Source organism: Eutrema salsugineum, unplaced genomic scaffold, assembly GCF_000478725.1.
Source record: "Eutrema salsugineum unplaced genomic scaffold, Eutsalg1_0 scaffold_17, whole genome shotgun sequence".
NCBI lineage: Eukaryota > Viridiplantae > Streptophyta > Magnoliopsida > Brassicales > Brassicaceae > Eutrema > Eutrema salsugineum.
Window position 1 is genome coordinate 2534872 of NW_006256852.1, and position 18600 is coordinate 2553471.

Below are 18600 nucleotides of genomic sequence, written 5' to 3' on the forward strand. Positions count from 1 at the left end.
GTTCGTAAACTTGTCTACTCTAAACCATAATATTCAAAGTAAAAGAATGATCATGCGGACCTTAATGTGGTTTTGTGGTCCTCCCCACCTTCTGCGTTCCTCACATTTCCCATTTACTTCACATAAAATACTCATTTCCACTTTATCCAATGCCACCAAAAACAACGTTGTAACTCGTACGTACCTCCAATTTCAAATATTGTTTATAGGGTTTCTTCGTAAAGTTTTCAGAATATTTGATGATTCGATCTTATCTATATACAAATAATCCATTTGATACCATAAGGATAGTGTAGAATAATTAGAGAACTCAATTACGAAAAATGTTCATTGAAACAATAATCAGAAGTAACTTCAAAGACTATGCTGATACTACAGGAACATGCAGCTTAATATGTATGTTAATGTCGTCATTTTGTCACCATCCGGTTCAAACTCAGGTATTGCATGTTCTTGTATAAAAACAGACTATATATATGTTGATAAACTCTTTAACAATCTGATACTTATCCATCACAAAAGTACCAATCTTTCTAGTTTAAAACAAACAAATAAAAAACTTGCTTATGAGATAAAGTAGCTGCTACATAGATTTATCGATCCATGGGGTCAATTTTTCTTCCGTTGTACCATCATTCTTTCCTTCTTCTTTCCTGGTTCTTCTGAGATCGTAGACAAGCCTTGAAAGAGAAACAAAATTGTTTATTTCATTTTTTATATAGGAAAGATCCAAAACCACATATTCACACACATATATACATAAGAAATAGAATATACCATGATTTTTCTCCTTGAGCATCACCCTTCGAAGCCTCGTCGCTCTAACCTCTTCGAACAGCCACAAGGCCTCCATCTGTTTGCTGATCATTTGAACAGCATAGTAAGGGATTTTTCCATGAAAGCAGCGGCCATTGACGAACATAATACAGTCCATCAAGCTTTCTCTTGAAAGCCCTTTGATTTCGTAAGCTCTTGACCTTGTCCAAAGACTCTTACCATGCGAGTTCACTGGTTCGGACAAGCAAAGAGCTCTGGTGCAGTCACTTATGGCTGCGTCTACATATCCAAGAAGTAAGTAGCACTCTCCTCTGAAACTATATAGACTCATTCTCTTTCTCCTAAGTTTCAAAGGGCATAAATCTATTGCTTCTTTGTAGCATTTAATAGCTCCCTCTATGTTTCCTACACAAAGCAATTGGTTTGCTTGCTGCTTAATCAAATTCACAACAACACTTGACTCTGTTAGATTTTCTTGATTATCACTCATTAACTTTCTCTCCCTCTTTCTCCTCTCTACTTTCGTCTTCCATATGTCGTTCATGGCCTTTTGGGCCTTGTTAGTGTAAACACAACCTCTCTTTGTATTGTAATCCATTAGAAGAACCCGAGTTATTATATCACCTAGGTTTGGTCTATTACTAAGGGCTTTAAGCTCAACTAGGTCAACTAGATAGAACAATGATGTCTCTAAGACTTTGTACCTTGTTTCTTGGTCTTTGAGAAGAAGCAAAAGACAATCTATACCCATGTATTGCCAATCATCAGAAGACCGGGAGAGATTGCATAGACTCAATATCATTTCTCTCGATTCCGAGACATGCCCTCGCCCTTGTTTACTATAACAAAGAATCCTGATTAGTCCGATGCCTGCAGGAGAAGTGTGGTTTACCAATTTACCCCACATTTTGCTAAGCTCCTTGAGAAAGGTTTGGTTGCAAATAAAGGAAATAGACTTCTTCTTGTAAGCAAAGCAATTGAGTAAATGAAGTGACCAACATTGTAGCTGGCTTGCCCATTCCTCGGCTTTTTGGTCTTCCATCTCTAACCCTCCAAGTCCTCTAGTAAGCAAGTCAATATGATACCTAACTCTTCTTTCTCTTTCTTGAACACTCACAAACTCTTCGTACACAACATCAACACATGTCGTTGCAATCTCCATGGCTAATCTCACCACTTCATCCTCGTAAGCAGCCACTGCCTCAAACGTCCTCTCATAGCTCGCCAAGTGACCTAACGCCCTAACCGCGACTCTTTGCTCAACCCAACTCATTTTTCCTCTCATAAGCTCAAGCAATGGAGCTATGACACCAGATTCCACAGCTTTCGCAGCAAGCTCAGGATTCTTCATGGTGTAAGATCCAATGATATGGGCTGCATAGTAAGGAGCATACACATTTTGGCCAGTCATCACCCATTCTACATCCTCAAGACCTTTCTTCAGCAACTTTGTCATGCACTCGAAGACCCCGAGAGATGGTAACTCGGGGTTCTCAGGGTCGGCCATGGCGACCCTCCAAATGAAACTGAGTGTGAGAGCGAGCTCTGTGTCCTCTCTTGTCATGTGCATATCTCTCAGAGATAACTCTAACCATGCTTTTCTAACACAAGAGTCTTTTTCTTCCATGACACAGAAGAAACAACACGGTCTGAAACCGACAACAACGTGGGTCATCTTGGCCATCTTGTTTGTACTCCTGCAAGAGAAGTGGTCCATGAAAGATCTGAGATTTGTCTTGGCGTTTTTTGCTGTTTTTTTTTTCTGATTAAAGAAGCTTTAATACAAAAAAGGGGGAAATAGGGTTTATATGTGATCCAGGTAGATATGCGCAGATCAAAGTGAGTTTTTTGTTTTATGTGAAAAGTGAAACTAAAGTGGCCTAGTGATGTTATGACATCTAGCGGCCGCATGAGAAAGTGAATTTGCAAATGGTCGTTTCCATTTAAACAATTGAAAAAGTTGAATGAATTTTTTAGTACAGTATAGTCGTTTTTACTGACTTATGGCATTAACAGATTATGACATGCGTTGTATACGGAGAATTGTTAAGTAAACTGGAGAAGTTTTACTACGGATTATTTAGAATGTAATATCATATATGGTTAACAAATTGTAATGATGAAAAACCTTTGATTAATTTTAAGGATTGCAATCATATATATATATATATATATTCAAATTTGTGATATATTTAAACAATTGCCTTAGGCTTGTGCTTGAGGTTATGTTGCTTCACTAATGGCAGCAATAAACGTCTGATCAAACACCGAACGTGAGCAGTATTTTTTACTTATTTTCCCCAAATTAAATATATTGTTTTTTTTTCTGTCAAAAATGATTAAGTAGAAGAACCATAGTTTGCACGGAATCGCTCAAAAAATTACACTTCTCGCTTTGGAATTGGAATCGGAATCAGAATCGCACGGAATCGATCAGAATCGTTGGAAATCGCGATTCTGAAATTTTACTATTTGGAAACACTGAAGAATTGTTCGATTCTATAATTTTAGTCGGAATCGTATTCTTTGTGGTTGGAAACGTTGCTGCAAATTTCGACTAAAATTATAGAAGAAAAAGACAATTTTGTTACGTTTAATATATTTCAAACCCATTATATATTGGATTTTTGTTGTTTAAGTTTAAAATATTTCTTTTATATAGTATTTTATGTTAAGTGTTTCATTATATATATATATATATATATACACGCTTCCAATATGTACGGTTTCTTAAATATTTTGAAAAATTGGCTTCTCCGCATTCAAGCGCTTCCATTTCCGCGATTCCGTTTCCACGATTCCGCTTTCGATTTCAACTTAGCTATAGTCGATGCATTGGACGAAGTGAAATTATGAGCTTCTTAACTTTTGTCAACAGATGTGTGCCATCTTCTACGCATTGGAATTGGTGATAAAGAACTTCCCATGGATTAAACTTATACGAGATTTGGGGGTAGGGGGTCGTGAACGAAGGATAATGATGATTATTATTTTGCATAAAGACTTAATTTCGAAACAGAAAAAAATTTGCAATTTATTGAATACTAATTTATAAAGAATATACTTTTTTTTTGTCACCATAAAGATTATACATTACATTAGTTTCTTTGTCAAAAAATTCTCAACCGCAATGGTTCTTAGTTTATAAAAGGTTATAAATCTTGTTAACCCAGTTAAAAAACATAGAGAAGTTCTTATCAAATGTAACCCAGAACAGCATTGTATGTTTGATATTTGATTGGTTTAAAAGATAATGAGAAAATTGAAATATTTGGACATATTTTTAGATCAAGATGCTATAAATTGAATATTGATCATACAGTATTTAAGTTTGTAGAAGTGAGTTTGAGTAGCTTTGTCTCCTCAATAAAAATTACTAAGCAATAAAAAAAAGGATCCCAACAAATTTTCTCATTTTCATTCTTTCTTTCCTTATACATCAAAATAAGGTAACTACAACAATTTACTTGAAAAAATCAAACTGTCTTTAATTTTAAATGAATCTTGTTTCCTGAAATCTGGGGTTTAATTTCTTTCTATCAAATTCAAATATATATATATATATAGAGAGAGAGACTCTATAAGTGATGGTGAAGCTCAGGCATTAGATGTTTCAGAAGAGAGAGGCTGAAGTTCTTGTTCTTTAACAACAGCACTTACAGGCTCATAAGTAGCTTCCTCTTGCTTTCTCCTTCTCCACACCAATACAAGTTTGATCATCACCGAAGTAACGAGCAACGAGATCATCACTCCACCAACAACGCCAAGTAAATGCTTCTCCCACCAGCTCCTACACCAAATCACAAATCAAATCTAAGCGAAACAGCGATGATAGATACATGGAAAGGTACAAAGAGAAATAAAAACATTACTGTTTCTTCTTTTGTTCTGCCTTCCATTCTAGCAACTTGTAGCTTCCAAATTGCCCAGGTAGGCGTAACCGATTTTCCTTTAAAAGCAACATTATCTTCTGCAAACCACGTAAAAAAATAGAAGTCACATCTTTTTTATGGACGCATGAAGATATCTAAAGCAACAATGGAAAGGAGAAATTACCAATGCTGTATTATTGGAAATGTACTCGGAAAATTGTGGAGGAAAAATTCCCCATTTCAGGCGATACTCATTTTCTCTGGACGTGATACTCAGCAAGCGAACCTGTTACAACGAGAAGAGAGATTGAGTATGATTTTTATCACAACAAAAACACATTAGTTAAGAGAATTAGCAGAAAACGAATGTCTAAGCTTGCCTGTGAGCTTTGTATCTCTAACTCATGGGCAATGAAATCAGCAATCTCTGAGAAGTTGGGCTTCAATGAAGAATTGTTCACACTTATTGACACTTCGAAGGTTATACTTCCAATCCGGAAAACACCTTCAAGTTCGTAAGGTATAGTCAATAACAGGTTAACACCAAAATAGAAAAGAAAAAGAACCAATTCATTTCAAATGAATAGGTAATGGTAGAAGTAGTTTTAACTATTTCACCTCCAGAGACAAATGGAAAGTTTTACAAGAGGAATAACAATTTACTATCTTTGTATATAATCACCACTCTATAAACAGAGTTCTTGTCTTGTGAACAGAAATCAAAGAAGTAAGAGAGATAACAAAAAGAGTGGTTCAAGATAAATCCCTGAAAATCCGAACAAACTACCTGGAAGATCCACCGTAGGAGACTCGCTCGAAGCAGGGCTTGGAGAAATATGAGAAGTTTTATTCTGGGAAACTGGTGAAGTAGGTGCAGGAGAATCTGGTGCCGCCAGCCTCTTCCATAGATCGGAACAGTTGGTCTTCAAAAACCCGAGCTTGTCGTTTTCACGGTCATAAGTGACGAGCGTGTTGCGGACAACAATTCCTGATCACGTGTACCAACTTTATACTCGTCAGATGGAAGCCAGATCCAAAACAGAACTTAAAGTAGAGTGAAAAACACATGATCTGTCTTCAAACTAAATCGTACATGATACAAGCTTTCATTGGAAAATGGAAATGCAAGCAAGATAATGAAAACTGAGTCTACCTCCAAGGAGTGTTGTTGAGTCTCTATCAGGAAATATTCCAAGGCAGTAAGCGCCTCTAACTTTGGTGTGCTACACAACATTATCAGGAAAGACAAATGGAAACTGTTATAAATGCTTGCTTGAATGATGATCAAACATGTATTAAAATAAAAAGGATGAAGCCATTTTGCTTTACCCTGAATAAATAGTTCTCGGGAGAAAGGATTAGTTTCTGACCATTGCCGAATTCCATAGCGATCTCGGGGAAAAAATTGTGTATCTCAGCCACATCCCTGAACAGCATCCAAAATTAGCATCTTTAGGCATAAAACAAATTTCAATTTCCGTAAGATAGTTGTTTAAACAAACCTTCCAGCGCCAGAGAAACAAATATCATCATAATTTGGGTCTGGACCATGGATCCGTTTGAGAGATGGAATTTCTTTAATGACCTACACAAAATGACATTTCACATAAATTACAATAACGAAGAACCACCAACAGTTTCTATTCTAAGCTTATAAAAGTGAATTTCTTAGCCGAACATCGTCCATTGATGGTCATGACAGCTCCTAACAACTCACTAACATAATATCAGATCTTAATGTCTAAAGGATTGTGATGCATATGCTTATACTCTCAGATACTGAGTAGCGAAAACAATGAGAAAATGTTTATACGACTTAAGATATCTCACCGCATTCTTTATGGCATTAAACGCTTCCTTTGGAAAATAAGCATACGTTGTTCCACTATCCAACACGGTTCCATGCTTTCCGTTAAAGACCTTTGGGTTTAGCTTTAGAGACTTGCCAGCAACATGCATTTGTTTCAGGTCAATGTTATAGTATGGACTGCAAACACCCGAAACTACAGTGATGTGTGAGAAGCTCAATATCTACTCTCAGTTATTCATATACCAACTTAACTCCAAATCCAATGAAGTTACTCTACCTGCGGAAAGGATCCGAACGGGAAAACACCATACCAGCTGGAGGAGATATTTTACCAAGTACCATAGCACCACCACCAACTTCCATTCCTCCATAACACAACGAAAAAGAGTCCTCGAAAACACCCTTGTCAACAAGCTGATCTACAATACTGAGCTTACCACGACCCAAACCCATTATACCATCAGCACGTTGGCTGAAAAGGTCCCCTGTCTCCGCGTTCTCGCATCCAAAAACAGCTCTCTGCGGAGAAAGCTGGCTCTCGTTGCCAAAAGATATCAAATCCTCACTTAGAACCCCACTACTCGAGCTCATCTCAGCATATCGTCTTTCATAGACACATAATTTACCATCATCATCACAATTACAGTCAGGGTTGCATTTCAAAGCCTGGTAGCTACTAGATAACTCAGGTTGAAACTTTGGATCCTGAAAACCATTTCCACGCCTAATCAGAGATAAGCAAAGCATAAATTCATCGAAGAGGAGAACTAAAGCAGACTCAATACTCTCCTTACACCTTAATCAAAGCGCTAGTGAAATCTAATTGATTTCACCACATCATGAGTTAATCCCTGAAGATCATCTTCTTCTACAAACAAGTATCTAAGAAGATCCAAGTAAGTTAATCACCTGATGCTTCCCACAATGTTTACAGGTGGAGCAAGGTACGTAAGTGACAGTACTTCCAGTATCTACAATCAAAGCAAACTCCTGTGGAGGTGTCCCTATCCATAATCGTGTCGTATAGTAGCTGCATAAGATTGAGCAAACCACAATTCTCACGAATATCCGGGGGAAAAAATCAGGATCTTCATAGAAAACTAATTGCTAATTATTCGAAATTCAAACCCGTTGGCGAGGAGGTCGTCGTATAGCTTCATGTGAGCATTAGGGAGCTGAGATTGTTGGAGACGACGGCGGCGGAGATCCTCGACTCGCGGCGGAAGGGAGGAGTAGCTGAGCGGGAAAATCATCGGCGATTCGGCTGCTAAATCGAGCTTATCTGGAGTTTTATTAGCCGCGGTCAGATCGAAGAATATACAGAGGAGGATGAGGAGAGAAGCTCGATCCATGGATGGTGGATTAAGGAGATCAATGGATTTAATTGAAGAACGCCGGTGGCGACGGAGAAGATATGGCGGAGTTAAACTCCACCGTGGCTCGGTCGTTAGATCCTTCGTCGTGGAAGGAACAACGAAAAATTGAGAAGAGAGAGAATGAAATTGTCACGGTTGTTTCATGATTTTTCAATGTAAGTTTTTTTTAGTGCTTCTAACAAAGACGACGAAATAATTTAATGTGTCACGTAGCAGTTTTAACTTTTAACAAGTTTGGTGAAGTCAACGACTAAAAGTCACAAAGTGTTGCCTTCTTACGAGAGTTATAAGAAAATTACCAAAAAAAAAAAAAATTCCAGTAATAACCTACAAAATAATAGAAATAGCTAAAATACCTATTAAGATTTTAAAAATATAATATATTTGATAGAAAATTAGTCTGCCATTCTTTCGCCAAATCTGGCAAATATTTAATAGATTTTCTTTTTTTTTTGGGGTCAAAATTTAATAGATTTTCTAAATATTAGAGATATTATGGATATTTTGTAGATATTCTAAATCCGTCAAATTTATTGGTAACTGAACAATTTTTGGGTTCGATAAATCCCACGATAAATCAGCAAAATGAGGATGACATTTTTACTTTTCATAATCTTTTCCATTTTTTGTCTAAAAAATAAAATGATGAGTATGTTAATATTTGATGAAAAAAATCTTTTGATACTGAAACCACGTAAGAGCAAGCAAACTAATAAATTCGATATAAATTAACTATGTTTGATTCAATCACTCACATTTTTCTAAACTCTTAACTACAGTACAAACTCAAAATCATATAGCAATAAGAAATCTTAACAATCTCCAATATATTAAAGTGGAACTACTATTGGACACTTGACAGCTCTAAAATTAAAGTTGATATTTAGCTACATTATTAATTCATTTAAAATTAATTCTCCTACTATTTCTATAGCCAAACACAACATTATTTTCTAAAACACATTGAACTGCAATAAATTTTTCAAATATGTGTTCTTCTCTTCTGATTTTTTTGGGCTTCCAAATATTATTTTCGTATTATGTATATATTCTCTTATTAACTATTATTTATACAATTTGAATAAACATAATTTTACAATAAATATTGCAAAATAATATTATTAAGGAGATTGTTATTCATAATTCACGTTATACATTATTCCTACATTACGTTATACATTATTCACAATCGTATAAGCATCAACAATTCCGAAACTAAAAATATATTATTTTAATATCATTTTTAAATAGATATTTTCTTTGAGCAATTTTATCAACAACTAATAACAATAATTTAAACTTCAATCGGATTAAGTAAGTATCTATATTTTCGCATAATCTACACTGAAAATTTGGAAAATTTTTAAATAACTAAATAAAGATCCATATCAATAACTCAAATTGCGGAAGGTATATATTTATTCCTAAACGAAGAATATCCAAGATCCTTGGATTAGATTAACAAGAAGAAAATTCTAAATTTGAAATTTTTAACCTAGCAATACATGTTCTCTTAATACAGTATATATATAGATGTAACGTTTCTCCAATATTCCCTCATCCCCCACCTTTCAATACATTTCTGAATCTAAAATTGTCATTTTGCTATTATGTCTTCTTTCACCGATCTCTACTCCGTGAAGCCCTTCAAAACTCAATGGAGAGTTTATGTGAAGATATTGAAGGTGTGGAAACAGTACTTGAATGGTGTCGAGACGTTGGAAATGGTTGTTGTTGATGAGAAGGTATACTATCTATGTTACTTTTAAGCATTTCTACTAATCTATATATTTCACCACTGTCATTTGTTTTTTACTTTCATACAAACCTATGTATCTTTAAAGCATTCATATTCTTTTACATATACACAGAATCAAACCATGCATGTAACTTTGAAAAAGGAGTTCATCAAGAAAAATGAAAATCTCTTTAAGGAAGGTGCTTCTAGAATTATCACAAATTTTCAAGTAGCTCATAATGGTGGTAAGTTCAGGACAAGCCCTCACGTTTACAAAATCCTTTTCGCATCAACAACATCTGTCAAACCGGCAGAAGAAATGGATCCAAGAATCCTAGGTTTCAAGTTCGTCAAGTTTTTTGATAGGCAAAATGAAGGCAAAAATGAATCCAGATTTCATGAAGGCAAGTTTTTAATTAATAAATTATATCTTTAATATATAGTTTGTGTGCGTTACTCTAGATTACTAACATGATTTTTTTACCTCAGATGCTATTGGACAAATTGTGAGCATTGGGGATGTAGAGATCTTGAATGTTGGAAAGAGACAGACAAAGAGGCTTTCTATGGAGATCCGTGATACAGAGTTAGCATTTACATTACTAATCTATCACTAATGCTCTATATCTTTACTATTGGTGTTTAGTATCTTTTTTCAATAATTTACTTATTATGTTCAATGTAGAGATGTTTGACTTAATTGTGTTCTTTGGGGATAATTTGCTGAAAATCTTGAAAGTGTGGCTCAACATGTCAATGATGCTGTGATCGTTGCTGTTTCGCGTTTTGGAAAGTTAAAACTTTATCAATGTGTTTGGAGTGTTGGCAATTGCTACAACTGTTCGATGGTCATTACTGATCCAGTGTTTCCAGAGAGTTTGGGTTTTAAAGAGAGGTAAAACTACTTATCTCCATGTTTTTAATAATTTCTCAAGTTTTGTATTCTGATAACTATGTAATATAATTTATACAGATTGCCAAAAGATGGTTTAACCCTGACCTATACCCATCCAAATCAGTTGATTATTGTCAATTCTATATCAGTAAGGGACGATTTCTTCTTGCATAGTCCTCGAAGGACTATTAGCGAGATTATTGCTGCTTCTGAGGTAATTATATATTCTGACAGTTCGATTAATATAACCTAAATTTGATTCTAATATCATTATGCACTTTCAAAGGTTGTCAAATGTGTTACCATGGCCAAAATTATGTCTATAGACACTGAGTTTGACTGGTATTACATGTCATGTGGAGCCTGTGCTAAAAAGGTTCTCCCTCATGATATGGATTACTTAAAAGAACTATATCCTGGAAAAACATCTAAGAAACAATTATGGCAGTGCAAAAAATGCAATGAGGATGTTGAGAATGTTTATCCATCGTAAATCTGTTATTGTATTTGTGCTATAGTAAAGTTTTCACTTCTAATAAAGTTTAACTTATCCTATTTCAAATATATGATAGGTTCATGTTGACTTTTCGTGTCATGGATAATACTGGTGAAACCAAATTCCTCTTATTTGATCAAGAGGCAAAGGAAGTTGTCAACCAAACTGCTGCTCAGTTAATTAACTCAGTCTGTTAATGAGGTTCATATTTCTAATGCATTTGTCCATGACCGTTTCTGGCTTTATCTATTTAAATTTTTTTAAATTCCTCTTTGGTTAGATTCAGGATCCAGATGTCTTGCCCTTGGCTTTGAGCAATATTTGTGGTAAAACGTTTCTCTTCAAGATTGCAATTGCAAGTTCAAATATTGTTTTCAATAGTGATACATACAAGGTCATCAGTATAATTACACAAAGTGATGTGGTTAAGGAGTTTTCTGAAATCTCTACTCCTCAGGTGCAGTTATATCATTTGGTTATCAAAAAATATTTATACACTAATTCTTTATTTTTTACAATTCATTACTTTCACTTTTCGTAAAGCACTCCAAGTATCAAGATAGAGGAAAAAGCTCACAATACTCTTGATGGAAAGGTATATTTGTGTATTCTGTTTTCTTACATTCATGTGTACTATTATATAATACTTCCATTGATACAGATTAATTAATATGTTATAGGTTCCTCTAATGATTATGGATGATGATGATGCTGACATTACACCTACTTCTAAGCGCAAGAGCAATGAAAGTATGGAAGTGATTAAGGATATCGATGAGTATTCGACTGCAAAGAAGAAGTGTAAGGATGAAAAAACTGTTGAGACTAATCCAAGTACTCTGCCCCTTAAGACTGTGAAGACAGAGAAGCCATGATTTAAGAACCGAAATCAGTTATTTTAACTATTTTGTTATGTTTTAATCGTCTGAATAATTGTTTCTTTTATCATTGTTTTTTATTCTACTTAGCTTTTGGATGATTTTTTGTAATCGGATAGTTATTTTTTATCAATATTATGATGTCGTACCATTTTTCACACCATTAGTTTTTTGTTTTACTCTGTATATCGTTTTAGTAATTTTCTAATTTGTCTTTGAAATCTTATGATCACCATTCGAATGGAATCTAAAATTGTCATCTTGCTATTATGTCTTCTTTCACTGATCTCTACTCCGTGAAGCCCTTCAAAACTCAATGGAGAGTTTATGTGAAGATATTGAAGGTGTGGAAACAGTACTTGAATGGTGTCCAGACGTTGGAATAGTACTCAAACATAATTTGTCTTTGAAATCTTATGATCATCATTCAAATGAAATCATTGATATATTAAATGGTGTCCAGACGTTGGAATAGTACTCAAACATAATTTGTCTTTGAAATCTTATGATCATCATTCAAATGAAATCATTGATATATTAAATAGTGCTCAACCATAATTAGCTTATAATCAATTTTTGATGTATTACTCTTTATTTATTTATGGATTATTATTTCAAAAATTGTAAAGAAATTTAATATACTTATACAAATCTATATATCCAAAGATCCGTATAGCTACTAACCGAAAACAAATTCCATCAATAGCTAAAACTGAATAATGTATTATAACTTAAATCTTTTAATCGTATTATTTACTTTACTTAACTATAATTATCCTTTTAATTTGGCAATTTGTAACTAAATTGATTCTTTCTCTATATTTACGATCTATATTTGTGGATTTAGATATATAAATTTAAATGTAGAATATTTGTTTTCCTATTCATAAGGGATCACATTTAGTTTGAATTTTCGAACAAACAACCATTCATTCATATAAGTAAAGTTTTCCGCTTCATAACATTCTTTGTGTTCACGTTTACCTCTATTTACACTTATGTTCACTTTCTTATGCAATGCATAGTTCTAAAAAAAATCGTTATGGATACGAAAATGATGAAAACAGAATTCAAAAAAAACAGAAGACAGCATCTACCAGCCAAACACATTCTACAAAGCCTATTTTTGGTGCATTTGATATGATATTTAGAGATTTAAGCAATTCAAACGATTTGGTGAAGAGTTCATCTCGGATACATCTGACATATCTACTTCAAGTGAGTTTTTATCTATTATTTGCTTTACTTAATAGTTTTATACTTTGAATTATTTTTAAATTGTGTTGTCTTTTTTTGTTTATATACATAGATGAAATTCTTAGAGATGTCAGCAACTCTGGTTGTTTCTCTAAACGGTCAAACACACCTAAATCTCAACAGTGTATGTGAACTATGTTTTATTTAAAAAATCATTTTAGGAATTGTCTTATATGTTATATGTTATGATATTGTTTGTCTTCATATAGCATTACCAAGCTCATTAAAAGAAAACAGACCACCTATAAAGAGACCTTTGCAATGCTCACCATCTTCTGACGAAACGGGTTACCTATATCTCAACTACCATTTTTCATTTCTTGCTTTTATATATAGTAAGCTTATATGTTTATACATTCAATGCTAACATATATTATATTTCCAGGTATTAGGTTTGGTAACTTCATATCAGAAACTCAATTTTCACGGCCTAAAATCGCAAAACATAATACAACAATTCCTGATCTAAACCTAGCAAGCAACGTTATTCATGGTACTGGTGTTATCCAATCATCCTGGCAAACTAATAGGAATGAAACCACTACCTCTAATATTACCTATGCGACGTGCCGATCTGTTGTTAGCAAATCTCGAACAAATCCTAATTCACGGAAGCTAAATTCTGGTATTGCTAAATCTCTACCTTTACAGCCAAGTAAGAATAATTCCATTTATTAATAGTAGAATGGATTGATAACATTTTATCTATAAAAATTATTAACTCATTGTTTGTTTTTCAATTTTATTATCAGATGGTATCCTTTCATCAAATGATACTAATGTATCTGAATGTACAACCTCAAATACAACCTATGCGACGCCACCATCTGTTGTTAGTAAGTCTCGAACAACTCCTGTTTCACAACCCCAACATTCCGATCTTCCTAAACAAGTACATAGTGGTCCAAGTAAGATTACTGAATTGTATTTATATCTAAAAGATGTATCTGATTTAATATATAACATTCCTTTTGATTCAATATTCTTTGGTTATATGTTTTCACCAGAGAAATCAAACAAAAATACATCAAGCTCAGACACAGTTGATGAAATAGAGAAGTCATGTATCCTTCTCTTAATTAGTAATTCATTTTTTTCCTATTATTTTTAATTTTTATTATCCTTGAATACATATTAATGTAATCTTAACTCTGAATCTAAGTCATTATGTGGTGGAACTCTTCTGTTGACAAAATCATTGCTAGAGAAAGACATAATCAACTATCTAAATCTTTGTTCGAGAGACAGCGAAAGGCCAGACATAACAGAAAACATTTAATGAAAGGGATTAAGTTTAACGAAAGTCCTCATGGAACTGATACTATAGCAGAAGATTATGATCATGAACGTAAACCTGTGATGATGTTATATTACCTCAGTATATTATGATGATGGTGATCCGATGTATGAATGCACACACTGCAAAGCAAGGATGTGGTTTAATGAACGAATTCAGAAAAAGAAGAAGGGTGCAACATATATATTTACTATATGTTGTTTGCAGGGAAAAGTTAAGCTACCCTTACTTAACCAACCTCCTCCATTTTTGATATATCTCTTCTCGAGTGATGATGAAATTTGTCGCTATTTTCGTGAGAATATCAGAGCTTACAACATGATGTTTTCTTTTACATCTATTGGTGGAAAGATAAATTACGATATAAACAAGGGTCGTGGTCCACCCGTATTCCAACTACATGGTGAAAATTATCACTTAATTGGTTCTTTGATTCCTCAAAGGAAAGAGAAACCAAAGTTCTGTCAGCTGTATATCCATGATACAACTAATGAGATAACAAACAGAGAGAAATCAATCAGGTATGCACTGTACGTACTGTTTTAATATCCATTAACATTAGTGTTTACTAATGGTTAATATGTTTATCATGCATTACATTTAATTATGCACTTTCTTACTATTTCAGCAAGAATGTCTCTAGCTCGACAAAGTTAAGGCCGGCGTTAATTGAATGTCTCATGAAGATGTTAAACTTTTGTAATCCAATAGTGAAAGCTTTCGGTTCCTACAAAGACAGATACAATATTCAACAACCAGAAGACAATGTCAAGTTAGTTCTCATTGCTAACAGGAATAAAGATGCTAGAACACATAACATGCCAACTTCCACAGAAGTCGCAGCCTTGATTCCTGGGGATTTTCAAGAAGGAATGGATATACGAGATATTGTATTAGAGACTAAACACGGAAACCTCAGAAGAATTAGTGAACTATATGTGGGTTATCTAGCTCTTCAGTATCCATTATTATTTCCATATGGTGAGGATGGATTCACTGTTGGTATTGAAGACGGTTTTGATGATGGCAACAAATGGAAACGGAAAACTATAAGCATGCGAGAATTCTATGCTTATAGAATTCAAGATAGGTTAATGGAATCTCAGTCAGTCATTCGGTCTAAACGATTGTATCAGCAGTTTCTGGTTGATGTGTTTACTATGATAGAGTCTAGCCGACTTCGATATTTCAGGAACAATCAGAAGAAGCTTCGTTCAGACAAGTATATGAATCTGGTTGAGGCTGAAAAGGAAGGAACCTCTGATTTATCCAACAGAGGTAAGAGGATTTTGATACCTGCATCATTTACCGGTGGTTCACGCTATATGAACAATAACTATTTGGATGCAATGGCCATTTGTAAGCACTTTGGATTTCCTGATCTTTTTATAACTTTCACCTGCAATCCAAACTGGCCTGAAATAATTAGATATACAAAGAAGCGAAATTTGAATCCTGAAGATAGACCAGATATCTTCTGCAGGATATTCAAAATTAAGCTAGACAGCCTCATGAGTGATCTCACTGAAAAGAACATTTTCGGAAAAAGTGTTTGTGGTATGTTAAATTTACATTCTTAATATTTTTATTTATAATTTGATTAAAATTGTTATAGTAATCCATATTTGGTTGTTTTATATTAACAGGTATGTATACTATTGAATTCTAGAAAAGAGGACTTCCACATGCACATATTCTACTATGGAAGGCCGAAAAAAGCAACTTGTCTACTGCTGAATCTATTGATAAAGTTATTTCTGCTGAGATTCCTGACAAAGATACTGATCCGGTTTTGTATGAAGTAGTGAAGCAAAACATGATATATGGACCTTGCGGAGTGATTAACAAAAGTAGTCCATGTATGGTAAATGGGAAGTGTTCTAAGCAGTTTCCAAAGAAATATTGTGAAAGAACTACCATAGACAATAGAGGGTTTCCACATTATATGAGAAGGAAGACTGAAGCATTTGTTGAGAAGAATGGACTACAAATTGACAACAATTTTGTTGTGCCTTATAATAGAGAGCTATCGTTGCGATATAGAGCTCACATCAATGTTGAATGGTGTACTCAGGCAAGGTCAATCAAATACTTTTTCAAATATATCAACAAAGGACCTGATCGTGTTCTAGCTACTATTGACCATGATGTAAATCAAGGTGCAGAATCTATAGCATGCGCAAATGTAGATGAAAACGGCGAGGATAATACTGATGAAATTAAGGAGTACTTCGATTGCAGGTAATATTTAATTGGATAGAGATTGTATGCATGTTTTATAAGTTGTAAAAGTTTTTGATCACAAACTAAATATCTACTGATTTCTTTGTATGTAGATATGTTTCTGCATGCGAAGCTACATGGCGTTTGCTAGCATTTCTAATCCATTTTAGGACGACTCCAGTGGAGAAACTATATTTTCATCTTGAAAACGAGCAATCAGTACTTTTTGATGATGATGATCCAGTTGAAACTGTTCTAAATCGCAGGTCCGTACAGAGCTCAATGTTTTTAGCATTTTTGAAGCTTGCAATAAGTATCCAGAAGCTGAAAACCTAACATATGCTGAGTTTCCTACAATGTTTGTTTACGATCGTACAAATATTGAATGGAAACCAAGGGAACAGAAAAATAGGTTAGCCGTTGGTAGAATAACCTATGTACCTCTGAAATGTGGCCAATTGTACTACCTTCGTGTTCTACTCAACCGACACAAATGTCCTAAGGGGTTTGATGATTTGAAGACAGTTGATGGTGTTTTACATCCTACATACAAAGATGCGTGTTATGTATTGGGTTTACAAGATGATGATAGAGAATATATAGATGGGATTTGTTGGGGTCGGTTTTCACCCCACGTAGATAAGACCATCTCAAAATGACTACGTATGGAAGAAAGACAAGCGGGAGAGCCGTTCTCACCAAGCAGCAGAGCCGTTCTCACCAAGACAAGTGGGAGAGCCGTTCTCACCAAGTGGGAGAGCCGTGAAGATAGACCAGTAGGGAGAGCCGTGAGGAAAAGAGAGATGGGCCGAGCCGTATTGCAAGAAATGGGCCGAGCCCCTCTCCAACACGCCTGGGCCGAGCCGCGCCTCGGTGAGGTGGACCAGCTCACGTCTCGACTCAAATGGCAAGTGTCCCGAGCCGTGGAGAAGTTTAGATGGGCCGAGCCGCGGAAAAGCTTAGATGGGCTGAGCCGTGGAGAAGTTCAGATGGGCCGAACCGTGGCCTTGAGAGACAAAGCCCATAAAAACCCTAGGCGAAATACAAAGGCGGTGAGCCGCACGAGGCGATAAGGAAATATTCCGAAAATCTCTCCCGAGATTCTCGGCTAGGCGGTTCAGAGAGTTAGTATAAATAGACGATGTATACAATTCATTCAGTAACTTTTGAAACCCTAAGCAATAAGAGCTAAACACTTTTACAGCAAGAAAAATTTTCTTTCGATCTTTCTGTTCTTGACGATAAACCCTAGAAGTTTCCGATCCCTTAGTTTTCTTTACACAAATTTCTGGTTGTGCGAGTTTTGGCTCACACACTTTGGCGCCGACTGTGGGGAGTCGAAACTTTCTTACTCTAAATCGACAAGACTTTAAGATCCAAAGAATATGGCGAGCAACACCCCGACGATAACAACAACAACACCGGTAACAGCGCGGAGAAGGACGCTCCGGCATCGGGCACAACGACGGCAACGATCGAAACACAAGAGGAGATGCGAAACATGATGGCTGCGTTGATGAAGAAAATCGACGAACAGGATAAAAGAAACGAGGCGATTACGGAGAGGCTCGACGCGATGGCGGCTGAGCGACTACACCCAACTTGGAGAGCCGGGATCCCCGACCCGATGGATGGAATCCAGAGACGCTTCGATTTCACGACACCTGCAGAGCCTTAGGGAGCGGCGCAAGAAACCCCTCCGCTCCTCTAATGTCTCGTCTCCTCGACGAACAGACACCCGCGGCGACCCGAGTCAATATGACCGAGCCGCCCCCTCTCCGCCGAAACTCAAGACGACGAGCCGGCGAAGAAGAAAACGATGCGATCGATATAGACGCCCAACAGAACAACGGAACCGCAAATCTGCAACAACCGGCTTAGCTCGGCGAATAAGTCAAGAAGACCTCGCCTCGGCACTAAACGGCGTCCGAACTGACGAGCCGACAGTCCAACTGAGGAGGAAGAAAACCTCCAATGGATC

The 18600-nt window shown here is 35.6% G+C and overlaps 4 protein-coding genes across 4 annotated transcripts; 2 read left to right on the forward strand and 2 right to left on the reverse strand.

Moving 5' to 3' along the window:
• Positions 1-609: 609 nt before the first annotated feature.
• Positions 610-2494, reverse strand: LOC18020497. Its single transcript, XM_024157401.1, has 2 exons — positions 778-2494; positions 610-680 (listed from the first exon to the last, which is right to left on the reverse strand). Exons 1-2 carry the CDS (start codon positions 2492-2494, stop codon positions 610-612), a joined length of 1788 nt encoding a protein of 595 aa, XP_024013169.1.
• A 1691-nt stretch (positions 2495-4185) lies between these two features.
• Positions 4186-7981, reverse strand: LOC18020498 (aspartic proteinase-like protein 2). Its single transcript, XM_006403234.2, has 12 exons — positions 7588-7981; positions 7369-7489; positions 6737-7164; positions 6480-6636; positions 6152-6234; positions 5979-6075; positions 5803-5872; positions 5437-5637; positions 5030-5154; positions 4834-4935; positions 4650-4747; positions 4186-4567 (listed from the first exon to the last, which is right to left on the reverse strand). The coding sequence occupies exons 1-12, from the start codon at positions 7809-7811 to the stop codon at positions 4375-4377; spliced, it is 1899 nt and encodes a 632-aa protein (XP_006403297.1). The 5' UTR covers positions 7812-7981; the 3' UTR covers positions 4186-4374.
• Positions 7982-9445: 1464 nt separating this feature from the next.
• Positions 9446-11839, forward strand: LOC112087486. Its single transcript, XM_024157402.1, has 10 exons — positions 9446-9580; positions 9707-9977; positions 10063-10159; positions 10313-10468; positions 10547-10682; positions 10755-10957; positions 11041-11152; positions 11245-11426; positions 11508-11559; positions 11645-11839. Exons 1-10 carry the CDS (start codon positions 9446-9448, stop codon positions 11837-11839), a joined length of 1539 nt encoding a protein of 512 aa, XP_024013170.1.
• Positions 11840-15082: 3243 nt separating this feature from the next.
• LOC112087487 lies at positions 15083-18297 on the forward strand. The gene is made up of 4 exons (XM_024157403.1): positions 15083-15946; positions 16066-16637; positions 16733-16885; positions 17994-18297. The coding sequence occupies exons 1-4, from the start codon at positions 15083-15085 to the stop codon at positions 18295-18297; spliced, it is 1893 nt and encodes a 630-aa protein (XP_024013171.1).
• Positions 18298-18600: the final 303 nt, after the last annotated feature.

Coding starts and splice junctions, on each gene's coding strand:
- LOC18020497 (XM_024157401.1), bottom strand. CDS start 2,494: ATGGACCACTTCTCTTGCAGGAGTACAAACAAGATGGCCAAGATGACC. Junction 681..777: donor GCTCAAGGAGAAAAATCATG/GTATATTCTATT, acceptor TTCTCTTTCAAG/GCTTGTCTACGATCTCAGAA.
- LOC18020498 (XM_006403234.2), bottom strand. CDS start 7,811: ATGGATCGAGCTTCTCTCCTCATCCTCCTCTGTATATTCTTCGATCTG. Junction 4,936..5,029: donor TAGAGATACAAAGCTCACAG/GCAAGCTTAGAC, acceptor TCGTTGTAACAG/GTTCGCTTGCTGAGTATCAC. Junction 4,748..4,833: donor TTTCCAATAATACAGCATTG/GTAATTTCTCCT, acceptor CGTGGTTTGCAG/AAGATAATGTTGCTTTTAAA.
- LOC112087486 (XM_024157402.1), top strand. CDS start 9,446: ATGTCTTCTTTCACCGATCTCTACTCCGTGAAGCCCTTCAAAACTCAA. Junction 10,160..10,312: donor ATGGAGATCCGTGATACAGA/GTTAGCATTTAC, acceptor AAATCTTGAAAG/TGTGGCTCAACATGTCAATG. Junction 11,560..11,644: donor ACAATACTCTTGATGGAAAG/GTATATTTGTGT, acceptor AATATGTTATAG/GTTCCTCTAATGATTATGGA.
- LOC112087487 (XM_024157403.1), top strand. CDS start 15,083: ATGTTAAACTTTTGTAATCCAATAGTGAAAGCTTTCGGTTCCTACAAA. Junction 15,947..16,065: donor AGAACATTTTCGGAAAAAGT/GTTTGTGGTATG, acceptor ATTGAATTCTAG/AAAAGAGGACTTCCACATGC. Junction 16,638..16,732: donor AAGGAGTACTTCGATTGCAG/GTAATATTTAAT, acceptor CTTTGTATGTAG/ATATGTTTCTGCATGCGAAG.